A 25,121-nucleotide genomic window follows, 5' to 3' on the forward strand; every position below is an offset into this window, starting at 1 on the left:
CTGTAATGGGTTGTTAATTGTTGTTGTTGTTGTTGTTGTTGTTGTTGTTGTTGTTGTTGTTGTTGTTGTTGTTGTGTGTGTTCGTGTGAGACAACAAGCATGCATAGGAGATATATATGATTATTAATGATGACGGTTTAACCTGTACAAGTATATTTCCCTTAGTTTTGTCGCTAATTTTGGTAAATGTACGGTATAGGCGTATGCTTCGCTGCCGAGCTGCAGCTCTCACGGAGCACGCAGATGATCTGGAGAAATGACCGGTGATGGCGCTATACGGACTCGTTGAATTGTGAAATTATCGAAAAGAGAACGTGCAAATCATGGGAACTGTTTCTGAGGCACATAGTCGCGGGTTAGAATAGCCATTGTGAGGCATAACATTGGTATAGGCTGTATAATCTGTGTCTATAAATACTTCACCAATACTAAACCAATACTCCCGAGTGGCGCAGCGGTCAAAGGAACTCTATCTCAGTGCAAGAGGCGTCACTACAGTCCCTGGTTCGAATCCAGGCTGTATCACATCCGGCCGTGATTGGGAGTCCCATAGGGCGGCGCACAATTGGCCCGGATTTGGCCGGGGTAGGCCGTCATTGTAAATGAGAATGTGTTCTTAACTGACTTGCCTAGTTAGATAAAGGTTACAATTTGTTAAATGTAAAGTTGCAGAGGATTGTGGTGAGGGGAGGAGGTAAGAAAAGGGGCGAGGGGGCGTGAGAGAGAGGGGAGAACTTTGGAATTCTACATCCTGTCCTTGCAGTTTAATTCCATAACAATATAAAGAACGCATTGTTGGTTGGTGCTTTTCCACGAAGGAGCTCCAATGTACTTCGGTTATTTGTGAAAAGTAGGCTATATTGGGGAGTATTTTCTTTGTTTATTTATTTAGCCTATTTGTTTGTTATTGTTATATTATTATAGGCTATAATGTCAACGAAGTGGTTGTTGTAATTGTGATGATTTACCCTATTCAATGGATGACTCAGTCATATTACCGACATAAGAACTCCAGTCTCACCTCCACAGAAAGAAATACATAACTTCCTGACTCATTTTTTGTACTACTCTGCTTCAGTCCTACACAGCCGGTTCTATGGGCCATATATTATCATCAAGTCTTTAGGCGCTTCTAAACCACTATTGCACATTCATTTACGTGTGTTTACTTAGCAGCTTGTGATCCAGGGCCAGGTACAAGTGGAAGCACATCCCGGCCTGTAGCTCCCTGCTGAGATCGAGGGCTGAGCGGTGTCAACAGGCCGCAGAGTCGGGAGACCAAATGGCCTGATATTATTATCGATGCTGAACTGTACGCACCGTCATTAAGAGGTTTTCGGTTCCACCTGAATTGTGTGTGTAGCGTATATACGTGGTAAGTAGCCTATATGTACTAAGTAGGCAAGGAGGAAGGCACAATATGCATGAGATACTTGGTCTTTCACCTCGTTGCCTGTGTGTGTGGGGGGGGGGGGACAACTTTAATCCAACCCAGCCCACATCATGACTTTTCCCAATTGTACCATCTTCAGTGAACCGAGTTATCATGCATAAAGTATTCTATAGCTTTTGAGGTGTGTGTGTGGATAATTGTTTTGCCTTCGGATGGACAAAGGAGAAGGGTCCTCTGTTAGCTGAGCTCCACCCTGAGGCCTGATCCGTGGGGATTACGGCTCGACCTCTCCAGCTCTGCCCGGCCACAGAGAGCCAAAGATAGCCGGGCGGGAGAATGTTTGGTTGGACGTTCTATGCATTTACCCGCGCAATGGCTACGCTGCAGATAAAACATATGGTTTGATCTCGCCTTGCAGATATAAAAACGTTCATAGTTTCATCAATACTTTATACAGATGTCATCACTGTTCTGTTCGGAACATTGTCTGAAGTCACTCGGCCTGAAGAAGTTAGCAGACAGACCGAAATATAAAGCCTGTCTGTTGTCGGGTTGAGGGAATGTCGCCATAGCAAATCACGGAGTTTACAGGCAAACAGAATAAATCTAGTCTGATTGGACACTGGACGTTTTTAGCCCTTATAACACAAATGTTTGCTGTCATAGGTTAACGATCCTGTTATGAATAAAACAATAATAATGAAGTAAAGTGACACGTTCACAGGGTCAGGGGAATCATGTATAGGGCTATCAAAAAGTATTCAGAAATTGACAAGATGATTTGTAGGCCCCTACTCATCGATCCATTCTCCAAGAATTTCTTAAATTGACTTGAATATACATTTATGGACGTTCCCTGAATTAATCAATGACGCGTAAAAATAAGGTATTTTTTTGTTGTCGTGCAACAGATATTTAAATGATGTGATGATGCAGAAAAGACGCATGTGCCCCATCCGATCAACCCAAAGAGCAATTCAAAAATGTGACAGACTGATTTTTTTTGTATTTAACCCGTTACCAAATCTATAGTCTACAACCCATAGCCTAATTTCACTGATATTGCAGGCTAAAGACCCTCGAATCATTATTGTGTTTAACAAGGTAAATTAGGCCTACTGTGAATTTCATTTGTGTAATTATCAGGGTATGGGGAAGCCTACAGCGCATCTTTTTTATACAGGCCAACATTTTATACAGCCTTAAAGAATGAATCAAAATACAAAAAAAAATATTATTTTATTTGAAACCCAAAAATGTATATTGAGTATTTGTTCATGGTCCGTGCTATTCCCCTGTGCTCTTTATGAACCACCCTATTGCAGCTCGGTATTTTCTTGCTCTGGATAGCGTTTGAAGTTTAAAAGTTCGAAATTTTCTAACCACGCATTTGTTTACCCATTACACTTTGTTTGCTTATATAGGCTAAAAGTTTGGGCTGCTCTTTCGTTTTGTGTTGCAGTTCTGTAGCCTATTTAACATCGATATTCCCATCAGCTGCTACAGGCTATTCAGAAGTTGTGGTTACTGTTGCCTGCGTTTCTCCGGCCCATTGTGAGAGGAGCCCCCTCGGTCCCTCTCTTCTCTCCCTCTGAGCTCAGCCGGTCAGGCCGGTGGACTGCAGATGACTCACGCCCCAGAGCGGCACATCAGCGTGCTGCACATCAGCGAGCTGCATGGAAGCTCGATAATACCGGGGGAATACCGCGACCAGAGACCCGACTGTCAGACTAGCCTCCTGCCTTTCCTGGGGCGCACATTCATCACTCGGGCGGATAGATATGTTTGTTGTAATGTGCACGTGTGCTTTTGGCGAAGACATGGTTGCGCAGATGGAGGAGATTGGCGGATTAGAGCGAGTGGAAGGTAAGAGGACAAACACACACACTTAGTCATTCACACACACATGCGCACGCACTCACACACGTCCGCGCTTTTCTCGGAAAACGATGCAGAACAAAGAACAAAGAATAAGAGTAATGTTTCCCTCTCGTTTACACTTCTAAAGCCTTTTCTTGGCCTTTATAGCCTGCAGGATGTGGTTGCACGCAGGTATAGTCTATTTGAGAGACTTGTGAAGTGAATACGAAGAAAAAAATACAGGCCTATGGGCCGAACAGCCAGTAGAATATTTGAGGATTAAACAACATAAATCGGCCTCCCACTACGAACGTAAATGCAGTTCTTTTAACAAAATATGCCCACGTGGAAATGTTGAGGCACACGACTTTAAAACCTGTGGTGTAGCTATTATATTAGGTGGATGTGAGTGCGCGTGTTTCCCATGTGGGAAAACCACACCACAAAACGGCTATCTGTCAACCGTGAATAAATAGCTGAATAACTCCCGTTCGTGTTTCGGTTGATTTCTTAAAAAGCAATGGTGGTAGAAAGAAAACCCGTTGCTCTGAAAGTGCTTCACTCTACCCAAACTCTGAAATCCCAAAACCTTAACCCTTGAAACCAACTTGCTTCTCTAACAGCCAACTCATAGTGTGTATTTTATTAAACGTGTCCCTTTCCCCACCCTGCCCCAAGTCATTTGTTTTGCATTGAGTTTTATGGATACACTTGGTCGAGGCACTTGTAGATAGGCTTTTTACGGCACAAATTCACTAGCCATGCCAAAACAAATATATTCTCTGGGTCGGATCCCCCCTAAGAATGCGATTTTACATGCAATCTGAGCCCGAAGTGTGAGCGTGTTGTGGCGGGGGGGGGGGGGGCACCAGAGAGGAGAGGATGTAGGCCTATGTCCAATAGGTATGCAGGCTGTTGCCACAGTAGTGTCTGACGCGTCACCACTGCTCCAGTAGATGTGGAGAACGTGATTTATTGTCAGATCTAAGCACAAGACCCATTTCCTTGACCTTTCGTGAATGCCACACGTTTTGGACGGAGGCTTATTTCACACATACACACAAAAAAAAGAGTTTTCGTGTATATTACACATAATTTCGCGTGCATGTCATGCATTTGACTTTCTCATGTTTTTAGGGGAAGCTCAACAATGAGCTTGCAACTTAGTCTTTACTTCAAAGCCCAATTAATTTACCACTATACAATCTCTACCAGCTTAATAGCCCAGTCATGCTATTATAGGCTGCTTTTATTTAAATCAATAATTTAATTGATGTGAAATGTAATTTAATATAGGCCTAGTTCTATACAATCATTTAATATAGCCTACATTACAATCAAACATAGTCCATAATCAGTTGGCTACTGTATTTCATTGACAGTGGAGGGGTAACATAGTTTTAATTTCAGCATGATTATTTCATCAACATTTTTGAATAATAATTGTACTATCTGATCTAACATTGATCCTCAATTAAAAACAACAACATTTCAATCAAATAATTGCTGCATCAATTTTTGATGACCAACAATATTCGTGTGCAATAGGCTATTCGTCTGTCAAATTTCAACATTCTTTCAAATCTAAAACATATCACAAATCACAGCACAATAAATGAACACTGTCTATTTTATGAACAGGGATATAGCCTGTAGTCTAGCGATTTGTTACCTATCAACGTACCAATAAATCATTCATAAGGACGCCAATGGGTCTTAGAATTAGGAAATATGCTGTGTGTAGCCTATGGATGGTGTATAGCTCTATTGTGCAACCCATTAACTAATCCTCCAGGCCTGAGGTTGTATAGGGACGTCCCCCTTCCACTCCGACGAGGCTGAGACACACCGAGGCCGGCTGCAGAGTGGCAGGACCGGCCTGGTAGTGTTTATTTTCAAATCAAATTGTATGTGTCACATGCGCCGAATACAACAGGTGTAGACCTTAGAGTGAAATGTTTACTTACAAGCCCTTAACCAACAATTCAGTTTTAAGAAAAATAAGTGTTAAGAAAGTATCTACTAAATTAAACTGAAGTAAAAAAAACCTGCAATAATAAATAATTAAAGAGCAACAATAAAATAACAGTAACCAGGCAATGTACAGGCAGTACAGAGTCAATGTGCAGGGTAAAGGTTAGTCAAAGTCATTTACATAATATGTACATATAGGTAGAGGTAAAGTGGCTATGCACAGATAATAAACAGAGAGTAGCAGCAGCTAAAAATGGGGGGGGGGGGGGGGGGGGGGGGAGAGTCAATGCAAATAGTCCTACTGTGTCAACTATATGTCAACTGATTTGGGAAAAAGTATAAAAAAGCTAAATATGGAGATAGCAAGCCTACTTGTTAGCCCATTCTGGTAATCCAGATTCATAAATTGAACAGTTGTGGAGGGTGTAAGAGCAAATGCGCCCAATCTCATTCATGGAGTGTTATGGCCCTCCCCCACTGTCCCACGGTCTCCTCTCCCCTCCCTCCAGAAAAGAAAGGAAAATGCAGCTCTCTTCTCTCTTAGGTGCTTCCTTAGCTGAGAGAGAGAGTGAGTGTAATGTTTACTGTTCATTTTATTGTTTATATCACTTTTGTATATTATCTACTTCACTTGCTTTGGCAATGTTAACATACGTTTCCCATGCCAATAAAGCCCCTTTAATTGAATTGAATTGAGAGAGAGAGACAGCATTCCCTACCCCATATAACTCCCTAGTCAAAACTATGACAACATAACACACAAAAACAGGTCACAACTCCTGCAGCTATGTCACACGCTGGGTATGTACATAGTCAATGGTAAGCTTCGAGGGGACTCCTATGGTAGGTACACCTATAGCTCATCTCCTGGCAGTAGTACTGTTGACTACTTTATCACTGACCTCAACCCAGAGTCTCTCAGAGCATTCACAGTCATTCCACTGACCCCCCTGTCAGATCACAGCAAAATCACAGTCTACTTGAACAGAGCAATACTCAATCATGAGGCATCAAAGCCAAAAGAACTGAGTAATATTAAGAAATGCTATAGATGGAAGGAATGTAGTGTGGAAACCTACCAAAAAACAATTAGGCAACATTCATTCAATCCCTTTTAGACAACTTCCTGGACAAAACATTTGGTAGCTTCCCTACCAAATCTAAAAATGTCAAACAGGAAACCGAAGAGAATGAACAACAATGACAAATGGTTTGATGAAGAATGCAAAAACCTAAAAAAGAAATTGAGAAACCTGTCCAACCAAAAACCTAGAGACCCAGAAAACCTGAGTCTACTCCTTCACTATGGTGAATCACTAAAACAATACAGAAATACACCACAGAAAAAGAAGGAACAGCAAATCAGAAATCAGCTCAATGTAATTGAATAATCCATAGACTCTAACCACTTCTGGGAAAATTGGAAAACACTAAACAAACAACAACACAAATAATTATCTATCCAAAATGGAGATGTATAGGTAAACCACTTCTCCAATCTTGTTGGCTCAATAACAAAGAACAAACAGCAAACACATATACATTATCAAATACAAATCTTAGAATGAACTATAAAAGACTACCAGAACCCACTGGATTCTCCAATTGCCTTGAATGAACTCCCGGACAAAATAAAAACCCTCCAACCCAAAAAGGCCTGTGGTGTTGATGGTATCCTCAATGAAATTATAAAATATACAGGCAACAAATTCCAATTGGCTATACTAAAACTCTTTAACATCATCCTTAGCTCTGGCATCTTCTCCAATATTTGGAACCAAGGACTGATCACCCCAATCCACAAAAGTGGAGACAAATTTGACCCCATAACTACCGTGGGATATGCGTCAACAGCAACCTTGGGAAAATCCTGTGTATTATCATTAACAGCAGGCTTGTGAAAATAATGTACTGAGCAAATATCAAATTGGCTTTTTACCAATTTATCGTATGCCAGACCACGTATTCACCCTGCACACCCTAATTGACAAACAAACCAAAAGAAAGGCAAAGTCTTGTCATGCTTTGTTGAGTTTAAAAAAAACTTAGACTCAATTTGGCATGAGGGTCTGCTTTACAAATGGATGGAAAATGGTGTTGAGGGAAAAACGAAGACATTATAAAATCCATGTACACAAACAACAAGTGTGCGGTTAAAATAGGCAAAAAACACACATTTCTTCCCATAGGGCCGTGGGGTGAGACAGGGATGCAGCTTAAGCCCCACCCTCTTCAAGATATATATCAATGAATTGGCGAGGGCACTAGAACAGTATGCACCATCCGGCCTCACCCTACTAGAATCTGAAGTCAAATGTCTACTGTTTGCTGATGATCTGGTGCTTCTGTCACCAACCAAGGAGGGCCTACAGCAGCACCTAGATATTCTGCACAGATTCGGCCAGACCTGGGCCCTGACTGTAAATCTCAGTAAGACCAAAATAATGGTGTTCCAAAAAAGGTCCAGCCGCCAGGACCACAAATGCAAATTACATCTAGACACCGTTGCCCTATAGCACACAAAAAAACTTGGCCTACACATCAGCATCATAGGTAACTTCCACAAAGCTGTGAACGATCTGAGAGACAGGGCAAGAAGGGCCTTTTATGCCATCAAAAGGAACATCAAATTCGACATACCAATTAGGATCTGGCTAAAAATACTTGAATCAGTTATAGAACCCAATGCCTTTATGGTTGTGAGGTCTGGGGTCTGCTCACCAACCAAGAATTCACAAAATGGGACAAACACCAAATTGAGACTCTGCATGCAGAATTCTACAAAAATATCCTCCGTGTACAACGTAAAACACCAAATAATGCATTCAGAGCAGAATTAGGCCGATACCCGCTAATGATCAAAATCCAGAAAAGAGACATTAAATTCTACAACTACCTAAAAGGAAGCGATCCCCCAAATCTTCCATAACAAAGCCATCACCTACAGAGAGGTGAACCTGGAGAAGAGTCCCCTAAGCAAGCTGGTCCTGGGGCTCTGTTCACAAACACAAACAGACCCCACAGAGCCCCAGGACAGCAACACAATTAGACCCAACCAAATCATGAGAAAACAAAAAGATAATTACTTGACACATTGGAAATAATTAATTAAAAAAAACAGAGCGAACTAGAATGCTATTTGGCCCTAAACAGAGAGTACACAGTGGAAGAAAACCTGACCACTGTGACTGACCCAAGCTTAAGGAAAGCTTTGACTATGTACAGACTCAGTGAGCATAGCCTTGCTATTGAGAAAGGCTGCCGTAGGCAGACCTGGCTCTCAAGAGAAGACAGGCTATGTGCACACTGCCCACAAAATGAGGTGGAAACGGAGCTGCACTTCCTAACCTCCTACCAAATGTATGACCATATTAGAGACACATATTTCCGTCAGATTACACAGATCCACAAAGAATTCGAAAACAAACCCGATTTTGATAAACTCCCATATCTACTGGGTGAAATACCACAGTGTGCCATCACTGCAGCAAGATTTGTGACCTGTTGCCACAAGAAAAGGGCAACCAGTGAAGAACAAACACCATTGTAAATACAACCCATATTAATGTTTATTTATTTTACCTTTTGTACTTTAACCATTTGCACATCGTTACAACACTGTATATATACATACTATTACATTTATAATGTCTTTATTCTTTTGGAACTTCTGTGAGTGTAATGTTTACTGTTCATTTTAATTGTTTATTTCACTTTTGTATATTATCTACTTCACTTGCTTTGGCAATGTTAACATCTGTTTCCCATTCCAATAAAGCCCCATGAATTGAATTGAATTGAATTGAGAGAGACAGAGAGAGAAAGAGAGAGAGGGAGATATATGGTCATCGCAATGCATATTGTAGTAAGCATTTCACTGTTAGTCTACACCTATTGTATAGGAAGCATGTGACAAATAACATTTGATTTGATATTGGTTTGATCACCAAGCAGAGGCTAACTAAAAGCTGGCTAACATGTGCCTTCCAGGAGTATCAACATGCCATATATCTCAGACTACACAGGGCTGTGAAGACTCTCTGGCCCAGCTCGCTAATTACTCATTACATACCGTGTAATTATACGTTTGGCTTATTGTTAGAACCAACAGACAAATGACTGAATGAGGCACTGAAGCCATGCCATGCGTCAGCTCATCCTCAGGTCCGTGCGCTATAGAACTAGAACTTTGAGTTGGTATGTCTGTGTGTGTGTGTGTGTGTGTGTGTGTGTGTGTGTGTGTGTGTGGTGCGCGCGCGCGTGCGTGTGTCGTTGAATAATTATTGTGTTGTTTAATTATAAAAAAACGAGTGCAGACAGTATAAAACCATTTTGATAAATCATATATTTGTCAACAATCTACTCATAATGAACAACAGCCACCTATGGAGGCGAGGCGGACAATAATGCAAACAATAGATCAAAAGAGAAGGTACTCGAGTAAAAAAGAAAATTATGCATTTATAAAAAGCTTTGTTATTAGTTGACCATACGTTTTCCACTTATCTCTGTCAGGAAAGCCATACGCCACAGCTTCATATGATGTTAGATATTGCAGCCTAACAATCGATACACATAAATAAGATCCAATTTATTTAGTGGCCTTTTTTTGTTAACGAACAAGGGGGGGGGGGGGGTGTGTGTGTGTGTGTGTGTGTGTGTGTGTGTGTGTGTGTGTGTGTGTGTGTGTGTGTGTGTGTGTGTGTGTGTGTGTGTGTGTGTGTGTGTGTGTGAGGGAAGGAAGAGTTTATCATTACCCCTCCATCCATGATCTGAACATCAATTATTAACGGTGTTGATCGAGCGTCAATGTTCATCATACACAACAAGGCCGATTTGGCTGTCTGAATTCGGTTTGATGAAGGCTGGTCTTAACCAATCTTTTACACCTATAGTTTCTCACCCCCCAACCTGGTTTACCCTCCACGTTATCTGGTTCAGTCTCCCATAGACCCGATGTCCCATTCACAGTTTTGTTCTAGTTCTGAACTAGAGAGGATTTCCGACATGAACAGTCAAGTGTGAAAGATTTAAAATGTTGCCTGCATGGGAAATAATTGTAAGACATTTAACATACGACAGAAGGTAAAATAAATAGGCTAATTATTTGGTCGAAATTTAGACCAAAATGTATTTATTTATGTTGGTTGTTATATATTTTATATTAATTTTCATAATTATGCAGGTAGCCTATGCGATGTATTTTATTTTTTAGAGTTCAGAGATTACACAATTTGTTTTGAAAACCTGTTCCTTCCTATTCCACCATCATGGCTTCTATATATAGGTCTTTACTCTGCAGTTTTCCCACTTAATCCCCACGGCCCTTAGGCCTCCAGGCTGCATGCAAGACAACCCCCATCACCATGAGTGTCGTATGGAACAGGACAGTCATGCAGTGTCATGTTGGTTTAATGTAGCCTATGGTCTCTGCCCGTGTTAATAAGCAGTCTCTCGACTGAACAGGGGACTGACTGCCAGATACCGTTGGCCATCATTTGTCTGAAGTAGTAGCCAACAAAGTGGAAGGGGCTGAGGAAGCCATATTTAATACAATAATTCATAGATGGTAGATGGTGTTTTCAAATATCTTTAGTGGGATGGTATGCACATTCATAAAAACACCCAGCTGCTGGACTAGAGGGTAAATTGAGGAAGACCCAGTTTGGCTTCGAAACGCTGCCCAACCGATTAAAATAAACGTTGAAAGTTGCCTACCAGACATATTTATTATTTACTCATTTCACAATTTCATTCACACAACATTGAACATTTCTTAGTCTTTTAACCATTTGCCCAATCATTGAGCATAGGCCTATAGACGTAGCCAACAGTTAATGGAACGTGACAAGCGATTCAAAAGGGTTGTGTAAAGACAAAGACAATACATATATAATGATATGGTTTACTAAATTCGGTTAAAAAACATATAGGCCAAGTGTAAAAAAAGAGAAGAACATTCTTTTTTTAATGCATTGTTTTGGAAATGTCAATGGGGTAAATTCGTTTTTAGTTTTTCTCATTTGAAAAGGGTTGCATTTCACAGGGGCAGAAGTTTGGAGTCAGCAGAACTGTTTCTGCTATGTTACCGAGACCCTGACAAATACAATACAACATAAATAATATTCTAAACATGTGCAAAACTTTACCTTGAAATATATAACATCTGAGAGCAAATCCAAGATATCAACCACAATAGTTTTTCAGCCTTTGGATGAATTTGGATCCGAGTCATGAGAAGCATGGCACTGCATGACAGAAAACATGTTTGGGAAAGTTGGTCAGATGTAGAAATGTCTGTCTTTCACAGTTACAGTGTACTACATCAGTGGAGATACAAATCTGTCAGGTCAGAGTGAAACATGAAGCTCACCCCCATGTCTCAAGCACTAATCACAACAAACAATAACAAGTCACATGAGGTTTTACATGGTAAAATGGGATGTTGATACAAGAAGACATTACAGTTCAGTAGGCTATTTTATCAAATACATTTTAAAATAGTTGTAAAAAATTATTGCCTACTTCCAAGTTTGGAATGTATAATATTGAGGATATTCACGGTTTAATTAAATATAGGCTACTGAAGTTCTTGAACTGTAAATAGGCTCATGACCAAAAGTAACTGCGATGTTGTGCCATGTATTAGCCGATATGCCTAAGAGATTACAAATCTTAATTTAATGTGTGCATGCAAGGTTAGCCTACTATTTTGTGCAAAATAACATATAGGCCAATAACAAACATAGACCCAATAACAGAATAGGCATATGTTTGTTATAGGCCTATATGTTATATGTATTGGCTATATTATAGTTTTCTACAAAACAACATATATTTGACACTGACCCCCGTGTCAGCAGTGTGCGTCGTTAAAATTAAGCCAATAGATAACCTCGCTATATAGTTTCCATTAGTAAACCTGTTATAGAGGCACTGAATTGTAATAGGAAGCAGCGCAGAAGTAATTTCCTCTCGCCAATGCATGAACCCTCTTCTCTCTGAGCACGAAGAGAGCACATGTACGGGAAGACTTAGACCTAATCAAGTGCAAGTTGTAAAAATAATTTGCTATTTCAGTGTTTCAGTAGCCTCCAACCCTCCGACAGCTGCCCCCCTCGCCTTCCTTTGTTCTCGCCAACTCTAATAGGTTTTCCCCTGCCACACACAATTCACTTTTTTTCCTTTTTCTCCCCTCTTCCCCTTTTCCCCGTTTTGTGCGGAGCCCAGTGTGGACTGGAGCATTTGAGCAATTTGAAATTAAAGCCAACAATAGGAGCCCACTCCCGGGGACCTCTCGCTCTCCATATTACACGGAAGACGCTCGTGTGCTCTCCCGCATTATTGGCAAGTCATTACGTTTCTCTGGAAACCAAACCGGGAGGGAGCGGGAGACTTCTGAGGGCTCGCGAACGGTGATGCAAGCAGAATACATCCATGCACAGTGCAGTTACTCTGATTGATTCAACCAAGATTATGTCATTACAACGTTTAAAACAAAAGTGTAATGCAATTTTGTTTAAAAAGTGTGCTTTTGCATTTCATATGTGTAAAGTGGAAGTAATTCATTGAGTTGAACAATTAATAAAAAATAAATAAAAATATTTGACATGCCCAGTTCTGTTAAAACAGTTAATAGATTATTTGGGATTTATTTTTGCTCATAATTTGACTATTGAGTCTTCCAAGAGTTAAAGACAAAAATACACATGTAAACATATTATTTCAGCTCCATTCATGGTTTATGTAGGCCTTCCATGTTTTTCTCTAATTTAAGAATCAAGCAGTAATGTTTGAGAGCAGATTTGACTGTATACAATTACCCCACTCATTCGAACCCCAGAGTAATTCCACATACATTTCTCCCTCACTGTGCCTACTCCTTAATCCATTTTGCAACACACACACACACACACACACACACACACACACACACACACACACACACACACACACACGATGATATATAGGCCTAATTGGAAAGGCAATGACAGTGACACAAACAAACACTTATATGTTTTATTCAGGCATAATGTAAAGGCAGTGGGCAGACTGTCAGATGTGTATAGGCTAATAGTGTTTGCAGCCAACAAAAAACCTGGACCATGCATGCATCATGCAATTCACCATGAAACGTTCATATGCAAATAGAAGTTGACCTACAGTGTCTTAGTGCTCAATGAATTACATTATATTCTTTATGAGCAAAAGTATGTCTAGGTTTTCTAAACATGGTTTAAACTATCGGCCTTAGCTACATCTTTATGCTATTTACAAAATCTTCAATGACAACAATAGCCTTCAAACAATGGAAAAATCGTCATACGTGTTTTTGTTATGATAAGGTATGCATAATACATATTTTTAAATACCTCATGTTGGTATTTGGTGGATACAATGCTGCCAATCGCAATTCACCATTTGTAAAAAACCACGCATGGCAGTAGCTAGTGTTACAAAAGTTTCCAAAGCAAACACATTCGTTTTAAAAGGCCATGTGGAGTCAAAATGGCGCCACGCAAACTGGCAACACTCTTTGAGCCAATCACATCCATCCTTTCTGCGCTGTCACTGGCCATTCGTGATTACGCACTTCCACTTCCCGACCGGCAGCTTCTTCTCGCTCGCGCGGTGTGTAAGCCTTCGCTGAAGTGGAAAAAATACGCTGTCGAAACGGATTGTAAACACGACTAAAACATGACATTTCGGCCAAGTGAGACCAAAAGCGTTGTCACAGTGGGTAGATGAGGATCTTCTGCAAAGGTTTAGGCTCATCTTTGTTGTCTTCGCATGTTCACTTTCTCCGTAGATGGTCTCCGGCGAGCTGTGCCTGGCAGCGGACAACGACTTTTTGGCAAATAATATGAAGGAGATGATTGGAGGTTGCTGCGTGTGCTCAGACGAGAGAGGCTGGGCAGAAAACCCTCTCGTCTACTGTGACGGTCACGGCTGCAATGTTGCAGTCCATCAAGGTAAACACCGAATAAATTCAAATGCATGTGACATTAAATTTGCTTGACTAACATCCGATAACTAACGTTAGCGAGCGAGCTAACTAGCTAGCAACTGGCTAAGGCTAGCTATCGCGGTTGATCGTCTGCTATGAAGCTGGCTAGCTATCAACGTTAGCTGGGGTGTATTCATTACGTTGATTCTGTTGCAAAAAAATCTCAAAAATGGAAGCAAACGAAACGAAACGGGGAGTGATCTACCTGCGTTTGTCCAGTAGGAATGTTCGTTTTCTATGTTTGCTTCCGTTTGGTTTTTAAATGGTGAACGGTTTCCATAATGAATACTCCCCTTCTCTAGCTAGTTTTGCTATTAGCTAACTAGCGAACTATTCAGCTAGCCAACAGCCAAGGTTATATTGTTAGTTAGCTAACGTTAGTTCTATTCAATCGACAGTTGTGCGCGCGTATAGTGTGGTAATGTTTATCATTGGGTAAGATAAAGTAGCTAACATGTTATTTAATTTCTACGAGTTGTATAGCCAAGAAAACATTACAGCCTATCTTGACAACTACAGACATTTGTTACTTTAGCCAACCATACCTACGCTACCTAGCTAGCCTGCCTGTCTAGTAGGTATGGAGTTGGCTAAAGTAACTAACATTTCTGCAGTTGTCAACGTCGTTTGTAATGTTATCCTGGCTATACAATTTGTAGAATTTAGCAAACATGTTGGCTACAAGGTCTTACCCAATGATACACATTACCACACTATATCCGTGATGATAGCCAACTACTAAATCATATTTGCCCAATATGTTGCGAGATACGTTTTGTAAACAATAGTGCCACGCGGTTAGGGAACTAGCTAAGTTGTTATACAGAAGGAACCAGGCTGTGTAGCTAGCTTAAGATTGTCTGCAACACATTAAACCCAAACAAAACAGATGTTTTCACAGATCCAAACAACAATGTCACTCAGATTCTGTTGACAAAGTCACAATCAGAGCTAGGCTGACTGACTCTGGTATCCAGTCAGTACTGGTGATTTTGGCTTTGTGAGAGAAACTCGGGATCATTGTCATGTTTCTTAGTTGTCATAATTCTGGTGGATTGAATATCTGGCCTCATACCCAAACAACTAAACACACCTATTTGTACATGCTTTAGACCCTTGTTATTAAATACACACCCACCCATTCGTTTTCTAATGTCAATTAATTGGGTCAAAATTATTTACATTTTTAATTTAACCTTTATTTAACTAGGCAAGTCAGTTAAGAACAAATTCTTATTTACAATGACAGCCAAACCTGGACGATGCTAGGCCAATTGTGCGCCGCCCTATGGATCTCCCAATCACGGCCGGATGTGATACAGCCTGGATTAGAACCATGGACTGTAGTGACGCCTCTTGCAATGAAATACAGTGCATTACACCGCTGTGCCTCTCGGGAGTCTAAATGTAATCTGTAGCTAACCAACACATTGTGACACTGTTGTACCAATCACTGACCCCTCTGTCCACAACAATAGACAACATTACCCTTTTTATTATCAGTGGATTATTTCTGTTGATTAGAGGTGTCCCCGACCAAAAAAATCTTGGTCGACCTGAGAGTGGTCGAAAGAACAGGACCAATCGATTGGTTGAAATGTTTTAACTTATATTTCCATATATAGACACACACCCTATGTGTTTGAATAAAATAAACTACATATGCACTGAGCTTGTCAGATGCTTTAAGCACATTGTTTGATTAAATAATTAAGACACACGTGACTCGAGAATGAGCCCGATGGTTACACTGTATTAAAAAAATAATAATAATACTGCGAGTGCCTGTGTGACTAGCACACGTTGTCTCGCTCTACTCCCTACTGCTGCAAAAATGCACCAGTGCACAGCAAGTGTTTATTGCTCTGTCCGTGCTGAAGCTGCAACACCATTTCAGCCATTTAGTTTCTTACTTGTTTCTGACTGAACAGTTCTGTTACTAAGGCCCTAATTTGTTTAGGAAAAACATTCCCTATTCCCTCAACCCTTGCTCTCTTTATGTGAAACATGTAAGTATAGCATGCATCTGACCAATAGGGCCTGACTTATAGCCTATCATAATCACATCAATAAATTGGTTATAACAAACTCCGAACACAGTAACACGTGACAGTAAAATGGATGCGGGGGATGTGAAAAAGAAACTCGAACTGGGCAGATGTTTACTGGTTGCTCAGGAGGGAAAGGGGAAGTCAGATTTGTGGAAGACATTTGCCTTAGTTGTGGAAACTACTGGAGATCAAGAAAAAGGAAGTTATAGAAGCAAGCGTTGTGTGAGTATTATGTGTGCCAAACAGTTGCTGTTAGATTACAATATTATAACTTTTTCTGACCATTTGGAACAGTGTAAACAACACTAAATAAGTGTACCAGAGAGTCTGATCTAACAACAACAAAAAAAATATATAAAGCCTTTATTAAAGCAGACTAAAAATAGTTGCATGCATCCATTCATTTGCGGGGTATTGCTTAGTGTAATTATTCAATGCTCTCTTTGTTATTTAATTTTAAAACTAAAATGCAAGTAATACAAGGCTACTAATGATAACAACATTACTTATTATTATAACGATGATCATCATAATAAGAAGGAGATCAAGAAAAAGAAGGATATAGGAGCAAGAGCTGCGTGCATATTATGTGACAAACAGGTGCTTTTACTTTACAGTATCATTTTTCTGCCTGTTTGGAACAGTGTAAACAACACTAAATCAATTATGGGTGGTCACAAGCCATCAAACAAAGCGGAGCTGCTTGAATTTTTGCGCCAGGAGTGGCATAAAGTCACCCAACATCAATGTGAAAGACTGGTGGAAAGCACGCAAAGACACATGAAATCTGTGATTGAAAATCAGGGTTATTCCACCAAATATTGATTTCTTAAACTCTTCCTAAGTTAAAACATTAGTATTGTGTTTAAAAATGAATATGAACTTTTTTTGTTGCATTATTCGAGGTCTGACAACACTGCATCTTTTTTGTTATTTTGACCAGTTGTCATTTTCTGCAAATAAATGCTCTAAATGACAATATTTGGTTAAAAAAAATCGCGTACATTTTATTTTGCTCATATTTTGCAGCCCTAGTGTGAGATAGGAGGTTATTGTGGTTAATAACTGTGTTCTCTCTGCAGCGTGCTATGGCATCGTGCAGGTGCCTACTGGACCCTGGTTCTGCAGGAAGTGTGAATCTCAGGAGAGAGCAGCCAGAGTGGTGAGTCTGATCAATAGAATATCAACAATGCATTCTCAGCACTGTATTTTATGGTAGAGCTTCCACTATTATTAAGCTGGTACTTTAAAGGAAATTATGTGGTATAAATAGTTACTCTCTGGCACTTACTTCAAAGAATTCAACACAATTGGCAACTACCTGGTAGAGCTGGGACAGTAAACCAGAAACGATTGTTACCGACCATACTGATCACTTATCGCAGGCATTTTGCATTACAGTAAGTAGCCTATACTAGAGATATGAGGTTTGAAATGAAATATGTTAGCTCATATGGGTATTTGTTATTGGGACAATTGATGGCTGCAACTGTTAGTAGTAGTTTAAAGGATAAAAAAAGAAAGAAATAGGTGCCCATTATGAACTTAGACTTATTATGAACTTAAACTTATGCTATTTGTTATCACATTAATTCAGGCAATTTATGGTGATATGGATGTTTGTCCATATCGCCCAGCCCTATACCTGGCAGTAAAGACTACCATGTGGTGCTTGTATTAACCAATCCAAAAAAAACCAAGTAGAACATTGTTTAATATTACAGTGACAGTCGGTCATGTCCGTGGAAGCAACAGACATGCCTAAGAAACACCCCAGAGTATTTGTCATAGGAAAAAAACGAAACCTTTGTCTGTCCTTTCCTCATCCTGGCTGTAGAAATGGTTAAACAGTGGTGTCATTATGATATTGTGTGGATGAAAATTGGCAGGGATGTTGAGGGTTGGCATGCATCCTGTGGGAGGGTTGGAGTAGCGGGCGTGAAATTGGCACGACTGGAGAGATAAAAACACACGCTCACGGACACAGACACACAGGAAAGGGAAGCAGTCTTGGGCAGCAGTATGTTTGTACTGTAGGAAAAGCTGAGGCTTGAAGCCAACTAGGCCCTCCCTTCCTATGCTATGGGGTGGAACCCACTTACACTTATTTGATATGTGTTGGATCACTGATTACCCAAAAGTGTGTGTTTAGAAAGAGATTAGGGTACATGCTTGCGAGTGTATCTATAGTATATATCTGCATGATAAAGAGTTTTGCTAATTGCCCATGTCTCCCTCCCTCCTGTTTCTCTCTCTGCAGAGGTGTGAGCTTTGCCCCCACAAAGACGGAGCCCTCAAGAGGACCGATAACGGAGGTAAGAATTACCTATGTCTGGGATAGGTGTGTTGTGAGTAGGGATGTGACAAATGGGAAAATGTTCTTAACGTTTAAATGGCCATTTTTATTGGTATTACGTTCGAAAAAGTAATACAATTCCATGTCAATTCACAAAGCAGCTGCGGTGCTGCCAGCGATGGTTTGGTTCTCACTGTGGGTCCATTTCAGATGGTTAAAGGTGCCTCACAGGATTTTTGTTTAAAATTTTTGCATTGTAATTTCAGAAAATGTCAATATATGTGTAGTAATAGTGGAATGATAGTCTTTCACAGTATTGCTTACCTGCAAGTGTTGTGATTGGCTGTGATATTCGCCTATTGATTTCTCCCGCCGGACTGGCATCTGACTTTGTGGCTATGCTATCTAGTGGAAATCGGGTCAAGCGGGCAATGTAGAAATCGTTCTGTCATTTCCTGGTTGCTGCACTGTTTGCTCAATTTCAGTTTATTTGAGAAAACATGCACTGAATATTGTAGGCTATCATTAACCATCTGTAAGGGACACACAGTGAGACCCAAACCATCGCTGGCAGCAACACAGCTTTTTGAAGCTGGTGGACCAAAACTGAAAGTAAAAGGCGAGTGCGAGTCTCCGCCATGTTCAATTCTCTGCCATTAGCACAGTTAAAAATGCAATGGAACCCTTTTAACTTGTATTTTGTATTCGGTATGTGGGAATTTAACTGCAAAATGTATTTTTATGTCCACTACGTTATCACACACATATGTTTATTCGCAACAAGTAAATTTGATGGAAACATCTCTGGTGGAAAAATGCGCATATTGTTTTTATGCAGATTTGAGAATATTTGCATGAAAATCTGTCGCAATTGGATGGAAACCTATCTAGTGATGTTCTTTTTCCCCTCAGTTGGGTTTAGTGCCTGGTCTTGTCCACTCTGTTCTAATGAGTCCTGCGTGGCTTGTGGACATTGTAGAGGGAACAGACATACGTGTTCCTGAGACTCTTATCTCTCAGTGATGGGGTCATAATATTTTGTAGCTTAAACCGTTCAAAAGATAGAGACACATTTGTGGGAAGAAAACAGAAACTTCTGTTTATTACAACCATATCGAGTGGCCACGGGAGGTTACTGACGTAATCCTGGTTCTATGAACCAAGCCCCTAGTTTGGGAAACGCTGATATGGAGCCTCCTTGATCTGAGTAATCCCATCAACTATTGACACACAGGCTGTTGGCCTCTAACAAGGTTCTGTGGTTAGCCAATGCTTATTTTGTCTCATTAATGGGATGTGTGCTGCCTGTTGTGTGTGTTTTATGAGGGGGCGAGCCAGGCTTGGGTAAATAGGTCTGAGAGGAGGCTCCTCTCAGGGTTCACCAAAAGGTCACAGCAAAGACTGAACATGGATGGAATGTACACTATAAATACAAAAGTATGTGGACACCCCTTCAAATTAGTTTATTCGGCTATTTCAGCCACACCTGTTGCTGACAGGTGTATAAAATCGAGCACAGCCATGCAATTTCCAATTTCCATAGACAAACAATAGGCGCTAGAATGACCTTACTGAAGAGCTCTGTTACTTTCAATGTGACACCATCATAGGATGCCACCTTTCCAACAAGTCAGCAAGGCAAATTTCTGCCCTGCTAAAGCTACCCTTGTCAACTGTAAGTGCTGTTATTGTGAAATGGAAATGTCTAGGAGCAACAACGGCTCAGTCTCGAAGTGGTAGGCCACACAAGCTCACAGAATGGAAAGGGGGATACCTAGTCAGTTGTACAACTGAATGCCTTCAACTGAAATGTGTCTTCCGCATTTAACCCAACCCCTCTGAATCAGAGAGGTGCGGGGGCTGCCTTAATAGACATCCACGTCTTCGGCGCCCAGGGAGAACGGGACCACCGCGTGGCAGAACCGCATAGCATGTAAAAATCGTCTGTCCTCTGTTGCAACACTCACTACAGAGTTCAAAACTACCTTTGGAAGCAACGTCAGTACAAGAACTGTTTGTCGGGAGCTTCATGAAATGTACACCATCTGGAAGTCCGATGGATGAATCTGGGTTCGGCGGATGCCAGGAGAACGCTACCTGCTTCAATGCGTAGTGCCAACTAAAGTTTGGTGTAGGAGGAATAATGGTCTGGGGCTGTTTTTCATGTTTCGGGCTAGGCCCCTTAGTTCCAGTGAAGGGAAATCTTAATGCTACAGCATACAATGACATTCTACACAATTCTGTGCTTCCAACTTTGTGGCAACAGTTTGGGGGAAGGCCCTTTCCTGTTTCAGCATGACAATGCCCCATGTGCACAAAGCCAGGTCATACAGAAATGGTTTGTCAAGATCGGTGTGGAGGAACTTGACTGGCCTGAGCTCAACCCCATTGAACACCTTTGGGATGAATTGGAACGCTGACTGCGAGCCAGGCCTAACCGCCCAACATCAGTGCCCGACCTCACTATTGCTGTTGTGGCTGAAAGGAACCAAGTCCCCACAGCAATGTTCCAACATCTAGTGGAAAGCCTTGCCAGAGAAGTGGAGGTTGTTATAGCAGCAAAGGGGAGACCAACGCCATATGAATGCCCATGATTTTGGAATGAGATGTTCGACGAGCAGGTGTCCACATTATTCCATGCAAAACACATTTAGCTCTATCATCTATACAGCAAGTAACTGCTTTACATGGTCAGTAAACATCAATAATCATGTCATTTCAGATACGTGAATGTACCTGTGAATTTGGCATGTAGCTAGCTAGGCAAACACTATCAATTAGCTTGCTTCATCAGAGATTAGGCTTTTAGAAAGACCTTGACATTAGCAAGTCCTTGTCCTGGTAAAGTTGTCAGTCATACTACTGTCTTCACCACTATAGATCAAATCAAATTGTATTTGTCACATGCGCCGAATACAACAGGTGTAGATTTTACCATGAAATGCTTACTTACAAGCCCATAACCAACAATGCGGTTTTAAGACAATAGAGTTAAGAAAATATTTACTAAATAAAAAATGTAATATGGAAAATGGATTCCCAAGTGTCGCAGTGGTCTAAGGCACTGCATCTCAGTGTTAGAGGCGTCACTACAGACCCTGGTTCGATTCCGGGCTGTATCACAACCGGACGTGATTTGGAGTCCCATAGGGCGGTGCACAATTGGCCCAGGGTCGTCCGGATTTGGCCGGTATAGGCAGTCATTGTAAATAAGAATTTGTTCATAACTGACTAGGCTAGTTAAATAAAGGTAAAACAAATATATAAAAGTAACACAAAATAACAATCATGAGGCTATATACAGAGGGTACCTATACCAAGTCAAGCATTATTTGGATATTGTTATCTAGTTGTTCCCCTGAAAGTTAGCTTGTTAACTAGCCATATTAACTTGATCTGTTATTGCCTAGCTAGCCAGCCAATTTGACGTGGTCCATCAACCAGTGTAGCCTATATCATGTCTGTCAGCAGTAATTAAACAATGTTGAAAAGGGGATCGTGTTAGCTGACTTCGCTAGGTAGGCCTACATTGGTTGGAGAAAAAAAAATACCAGGTCTGCTCACTATATGTTTAGCCAACTGTACAATGTTTCTACCTGTAGTTTGCAAAGTAACAAGTAGCTTGTGTGCATCCATGCTTTTTTATTTCACCTTTATTTAACTAGGTAAGTCAGTTAAGAACAAATTCTTATTTCCAATAACGGCCTAGGTTAACTGCCTTGTTCAGGGGCAGAACGACAGATATGTACCTTGTCAACTCGGGGATTCGATCTTGCAACCTTTCAGTTACTAGTCCAACGCTCTAACCACTAGGCTATGCTGCCGCCCAACTGGTCATCCCCAAAGCCAACACCTGCTTTGGCCACCTTTCCTTCCAGTTCTCTGCTGCCAATGACTGGAACGAATTGCAAAAATCAATGAAGTTGGAGACTTATATCTCCCTCACTAACTTCAAGCATCGGCTGTCAGAGCAGCTGCAGCTGTATACAGCCTATTTGTAAATAGCCCATCCAACCACCTACCTACCTCATCCCCATATTTGCTTATTTATGTTTTTTCTGCTCTTTTGTACACCAGTATTTCTACTTGCACATCTCTATCTACACATCTATCACTCCAGTGTCAATTGCTAAATTATAATTACTTTGCCACTATGGCCTATTTATTGCCTTACCTCCTTACTTCATTTGCACACACTGTATACAGATTTTCTATTGTGTTATTGACTGTACATTTGTTTATCCCATGTGTAACTCTGTGTTGTTGATTTTGTCGCACTGCTTTGCTTTATCTTGGCCAGGTCGCAGTTGTAAATGAGAACTTGTTCTCAACTGGCCTACCTGGTTAAATAAAGGTAAAATAGAAAAATAAAACCTGCTGGATCGTGTGCTACGGGTGTGTGTTGTTATCGTGACCAGTGAGCTGAGATAAGGCGGAGCTTTACCTAGCCGGTGGGTTTGGCGACGAATATGTAGCGAGGACCAGCCAACGAGAGCATACAGGTCGCAATACTATATGGGGATTTTGTGTCAAAACGGATGGCACTGTGATAGACTGCATCCAATTTGCTGAGTAGAGTGTTGGAAGCTATTTTGTAAATGACATCGCTGAAGTCAAGGATCGGCAGGATAGTCAGTTTTACGAGGGTATGTTTGGCAGCATGAGTGAAGGAGGCTTTCTTGTGAAATAGGAAGCCAATTCTAGATTTCATTTTGGATTGGAGATGCTTAATGAGTCTGGAAGGAGAGTTTACAGTCTAGCCAGACACCTAGGTATTTATAGTTGTCCACATATTCTAAGTCAGAACCGTCCAGAGTAGTGATGCTAGTCGGGCGGGCGGGTGCGGGCAGAGATCGGTTGAAGAGCATGCATTTAGTTTTACTAGCATTTAAGAGCAGTTGGAGGCCACGGAAGGAGTGTTGTATGGCATTGAAGCTCGTTTGCAGGTTTGTTAACACAGTGTCAAAAGAAGGGCCAGATGTATACAGAATGGTGTCGTCTGTGTAGAGCTGGATCAAAGAATCACCCGCAGCAAGAGCAACATCATTGATATATACAGAGAAAAGAGTCGGCCCGAGAATTGAACCCTGTGGCACACCCATAGAGACTGCCAGAGGTCTGGACAACAGGCCCCCCCGATTTGACACACTGAACTCTGTCTGAGAAGTAGTTAGTGAACCAGGTGAGGCAATCATTCAAGAAACTAAGGCTGTTGTCTGCCGATAAGAATACGGTGATTGACAGAGTCGAAAGCCTTGGCCAGGTCGACGAATACGGCTGCACAGTACTGTTTTTTTATTGATGGTGGTTATGATATAATTTAGGGCCTTGAGCGTGACTGAGGTGCACCTGTGACCAGCTCGGAAACCAGATTGTATAGCGGAGAAGGTACGGTGGGATTCGAGATGGTCGGTGATCTGTTTGTTCACTTAGCTTTCGAAGACTTTAGAAAGGCAGGGCAGGATGGATAAAGGTCTGTAACAGTTTGGGTCTTGAGTGTTTCCCCCTTTGAAGATGGGGATGACCGCGGCCGCTTTCCAATCTTTAGGAATCTCAGACGATACGAAAGAGAGGTTGAACAGGCTAGTAATAGGGGTTGCGACAATGGCGGTGGATAATTTTAGGAAGAGAGGGTCCAGATTGTCTAGCCCAGCTGATTTGTATGGATCCAGATTCTGCAGCTCTTTCAGGACTTCAGCTGTCTGGGTTTGGGTGAAGGAGAAGCAGGGGGGGCTTGTGCCAGTTACTGCGGGGGATGCAGAGCTGTTGGCCAGGGTTGGGGTAGCCAAGTGGAAAGCGTGGCCAGCCGTAGAGAAATGCTTATTGAAATTCTCGCTTATCGTGGATTTATCGGCGGTGACAGTGTTTCCTAGCCTCAGTGCAGTGGGCAGCTGAGAAGAGGTGGTCTTTTTCTCCATGGACTTTACAGTGTCCCAAAACTTTTTGGAATTAGTGCTGCAGGATGCACATTTCTGTTTGTGTGTATTGAGACTGTATGGTTTTATGGCCCTGTTTTATAGTCCTCTGCCAGATTCTTGGAGGGACTTCAAAACAACATCCCCTTTTACACCCTCTTCCTCCTCCCCCTCTTCTCATCCCCCGTGTGTCCCCCCGGCTAGGTCAAAGGCAGGGCAGGGGTTCAACTGTAAGTTGAATCTTATTGTTGTTCCTGGAAAAGAGAGAGAACAGAGGGAGGGAGATACTATTCACCACCATCTGACTTGTCATTCAACTGGCCCACTGCCCATTCCTGCTCTAGTTCGTCAGCTTCCTTTCCCACTAACACGATTGAAATGGAAAGGGATTTTCATTTCTACCCTCCTTGTGCAGGTTGGGTCCAAGTGGTGTGTGTTTGAATAGGTAATAGTGTGTGTGTGCTGATGTTTGTTCTCTGTGTGTTTTATAGGTTGGGCCCATGTGGTGTGTGCCCTCTACATCCCAGAAGTGGAGTTTGCTAATGTCTCCACCATGGAACCCATCGTTCTGCAGTCTGTACCCCACGATCGCTACAACAAGGTACACACACTTCACCCTGTCTGT

At 41.4% G+C, this 25,121-nt stretch overlaps 1 protein-coding gene across 3 annotated transcripts in view; it reads left to right on the forward strand.

Annotated features, from left to right (window-relative positions):
* The first annotated feature begins 2,679 nt into the window (after positions 1-2,679).
* The window catches only part of mllt10 (MLLT10 histone lysine methyltransferase DOT1L cofactor), a 77,035-nt gene continuing 54,593 nt past the window's right edge, over positions 2,680-25,121 (forward strand). The window contains exons 1-5 of one of the 3 annotated variants that reach the window (XM_014157127.3): positions 2,680-3,259; positions 14,037-14,199; positions 17,368-17,447; positions 18,546-18,600; positions 24,988-25,097. In XM_014157127.3, the coding sequence (XP_014012602.1) occupies positions 14,037-14,199; positions 17,368-17,447; positions 18,546-18,600; positions 24,988-25,097 (408 nt within the window). In that variant the 5' untranslated portion in view covers positions 2,680-3,259. Of the gene's footprint in view, positions 3,260-13,537; positions 14,200-17,367; positions 17,448-18,545; positions 18,601-24,987; positions 25,098-25,121 lie in introns of those variants that run through there. The other 2 variants (XM_045702035.2, XM_045702036.2) reach the window with 2 other exon arrangements.

The sequence above is a fragment of the Salmo salar genome, chromosome 19 (assembly GCF_965601325.2).
Source record: "Salmo salar chromosome 19, fSalSal1, whole genome shotgun sequence".
NCBI lineage: Eukaryota > Metazoa > Chordata > Actinopteri > Salmoniformes > Salmonidae > Salmo > Salmo salar.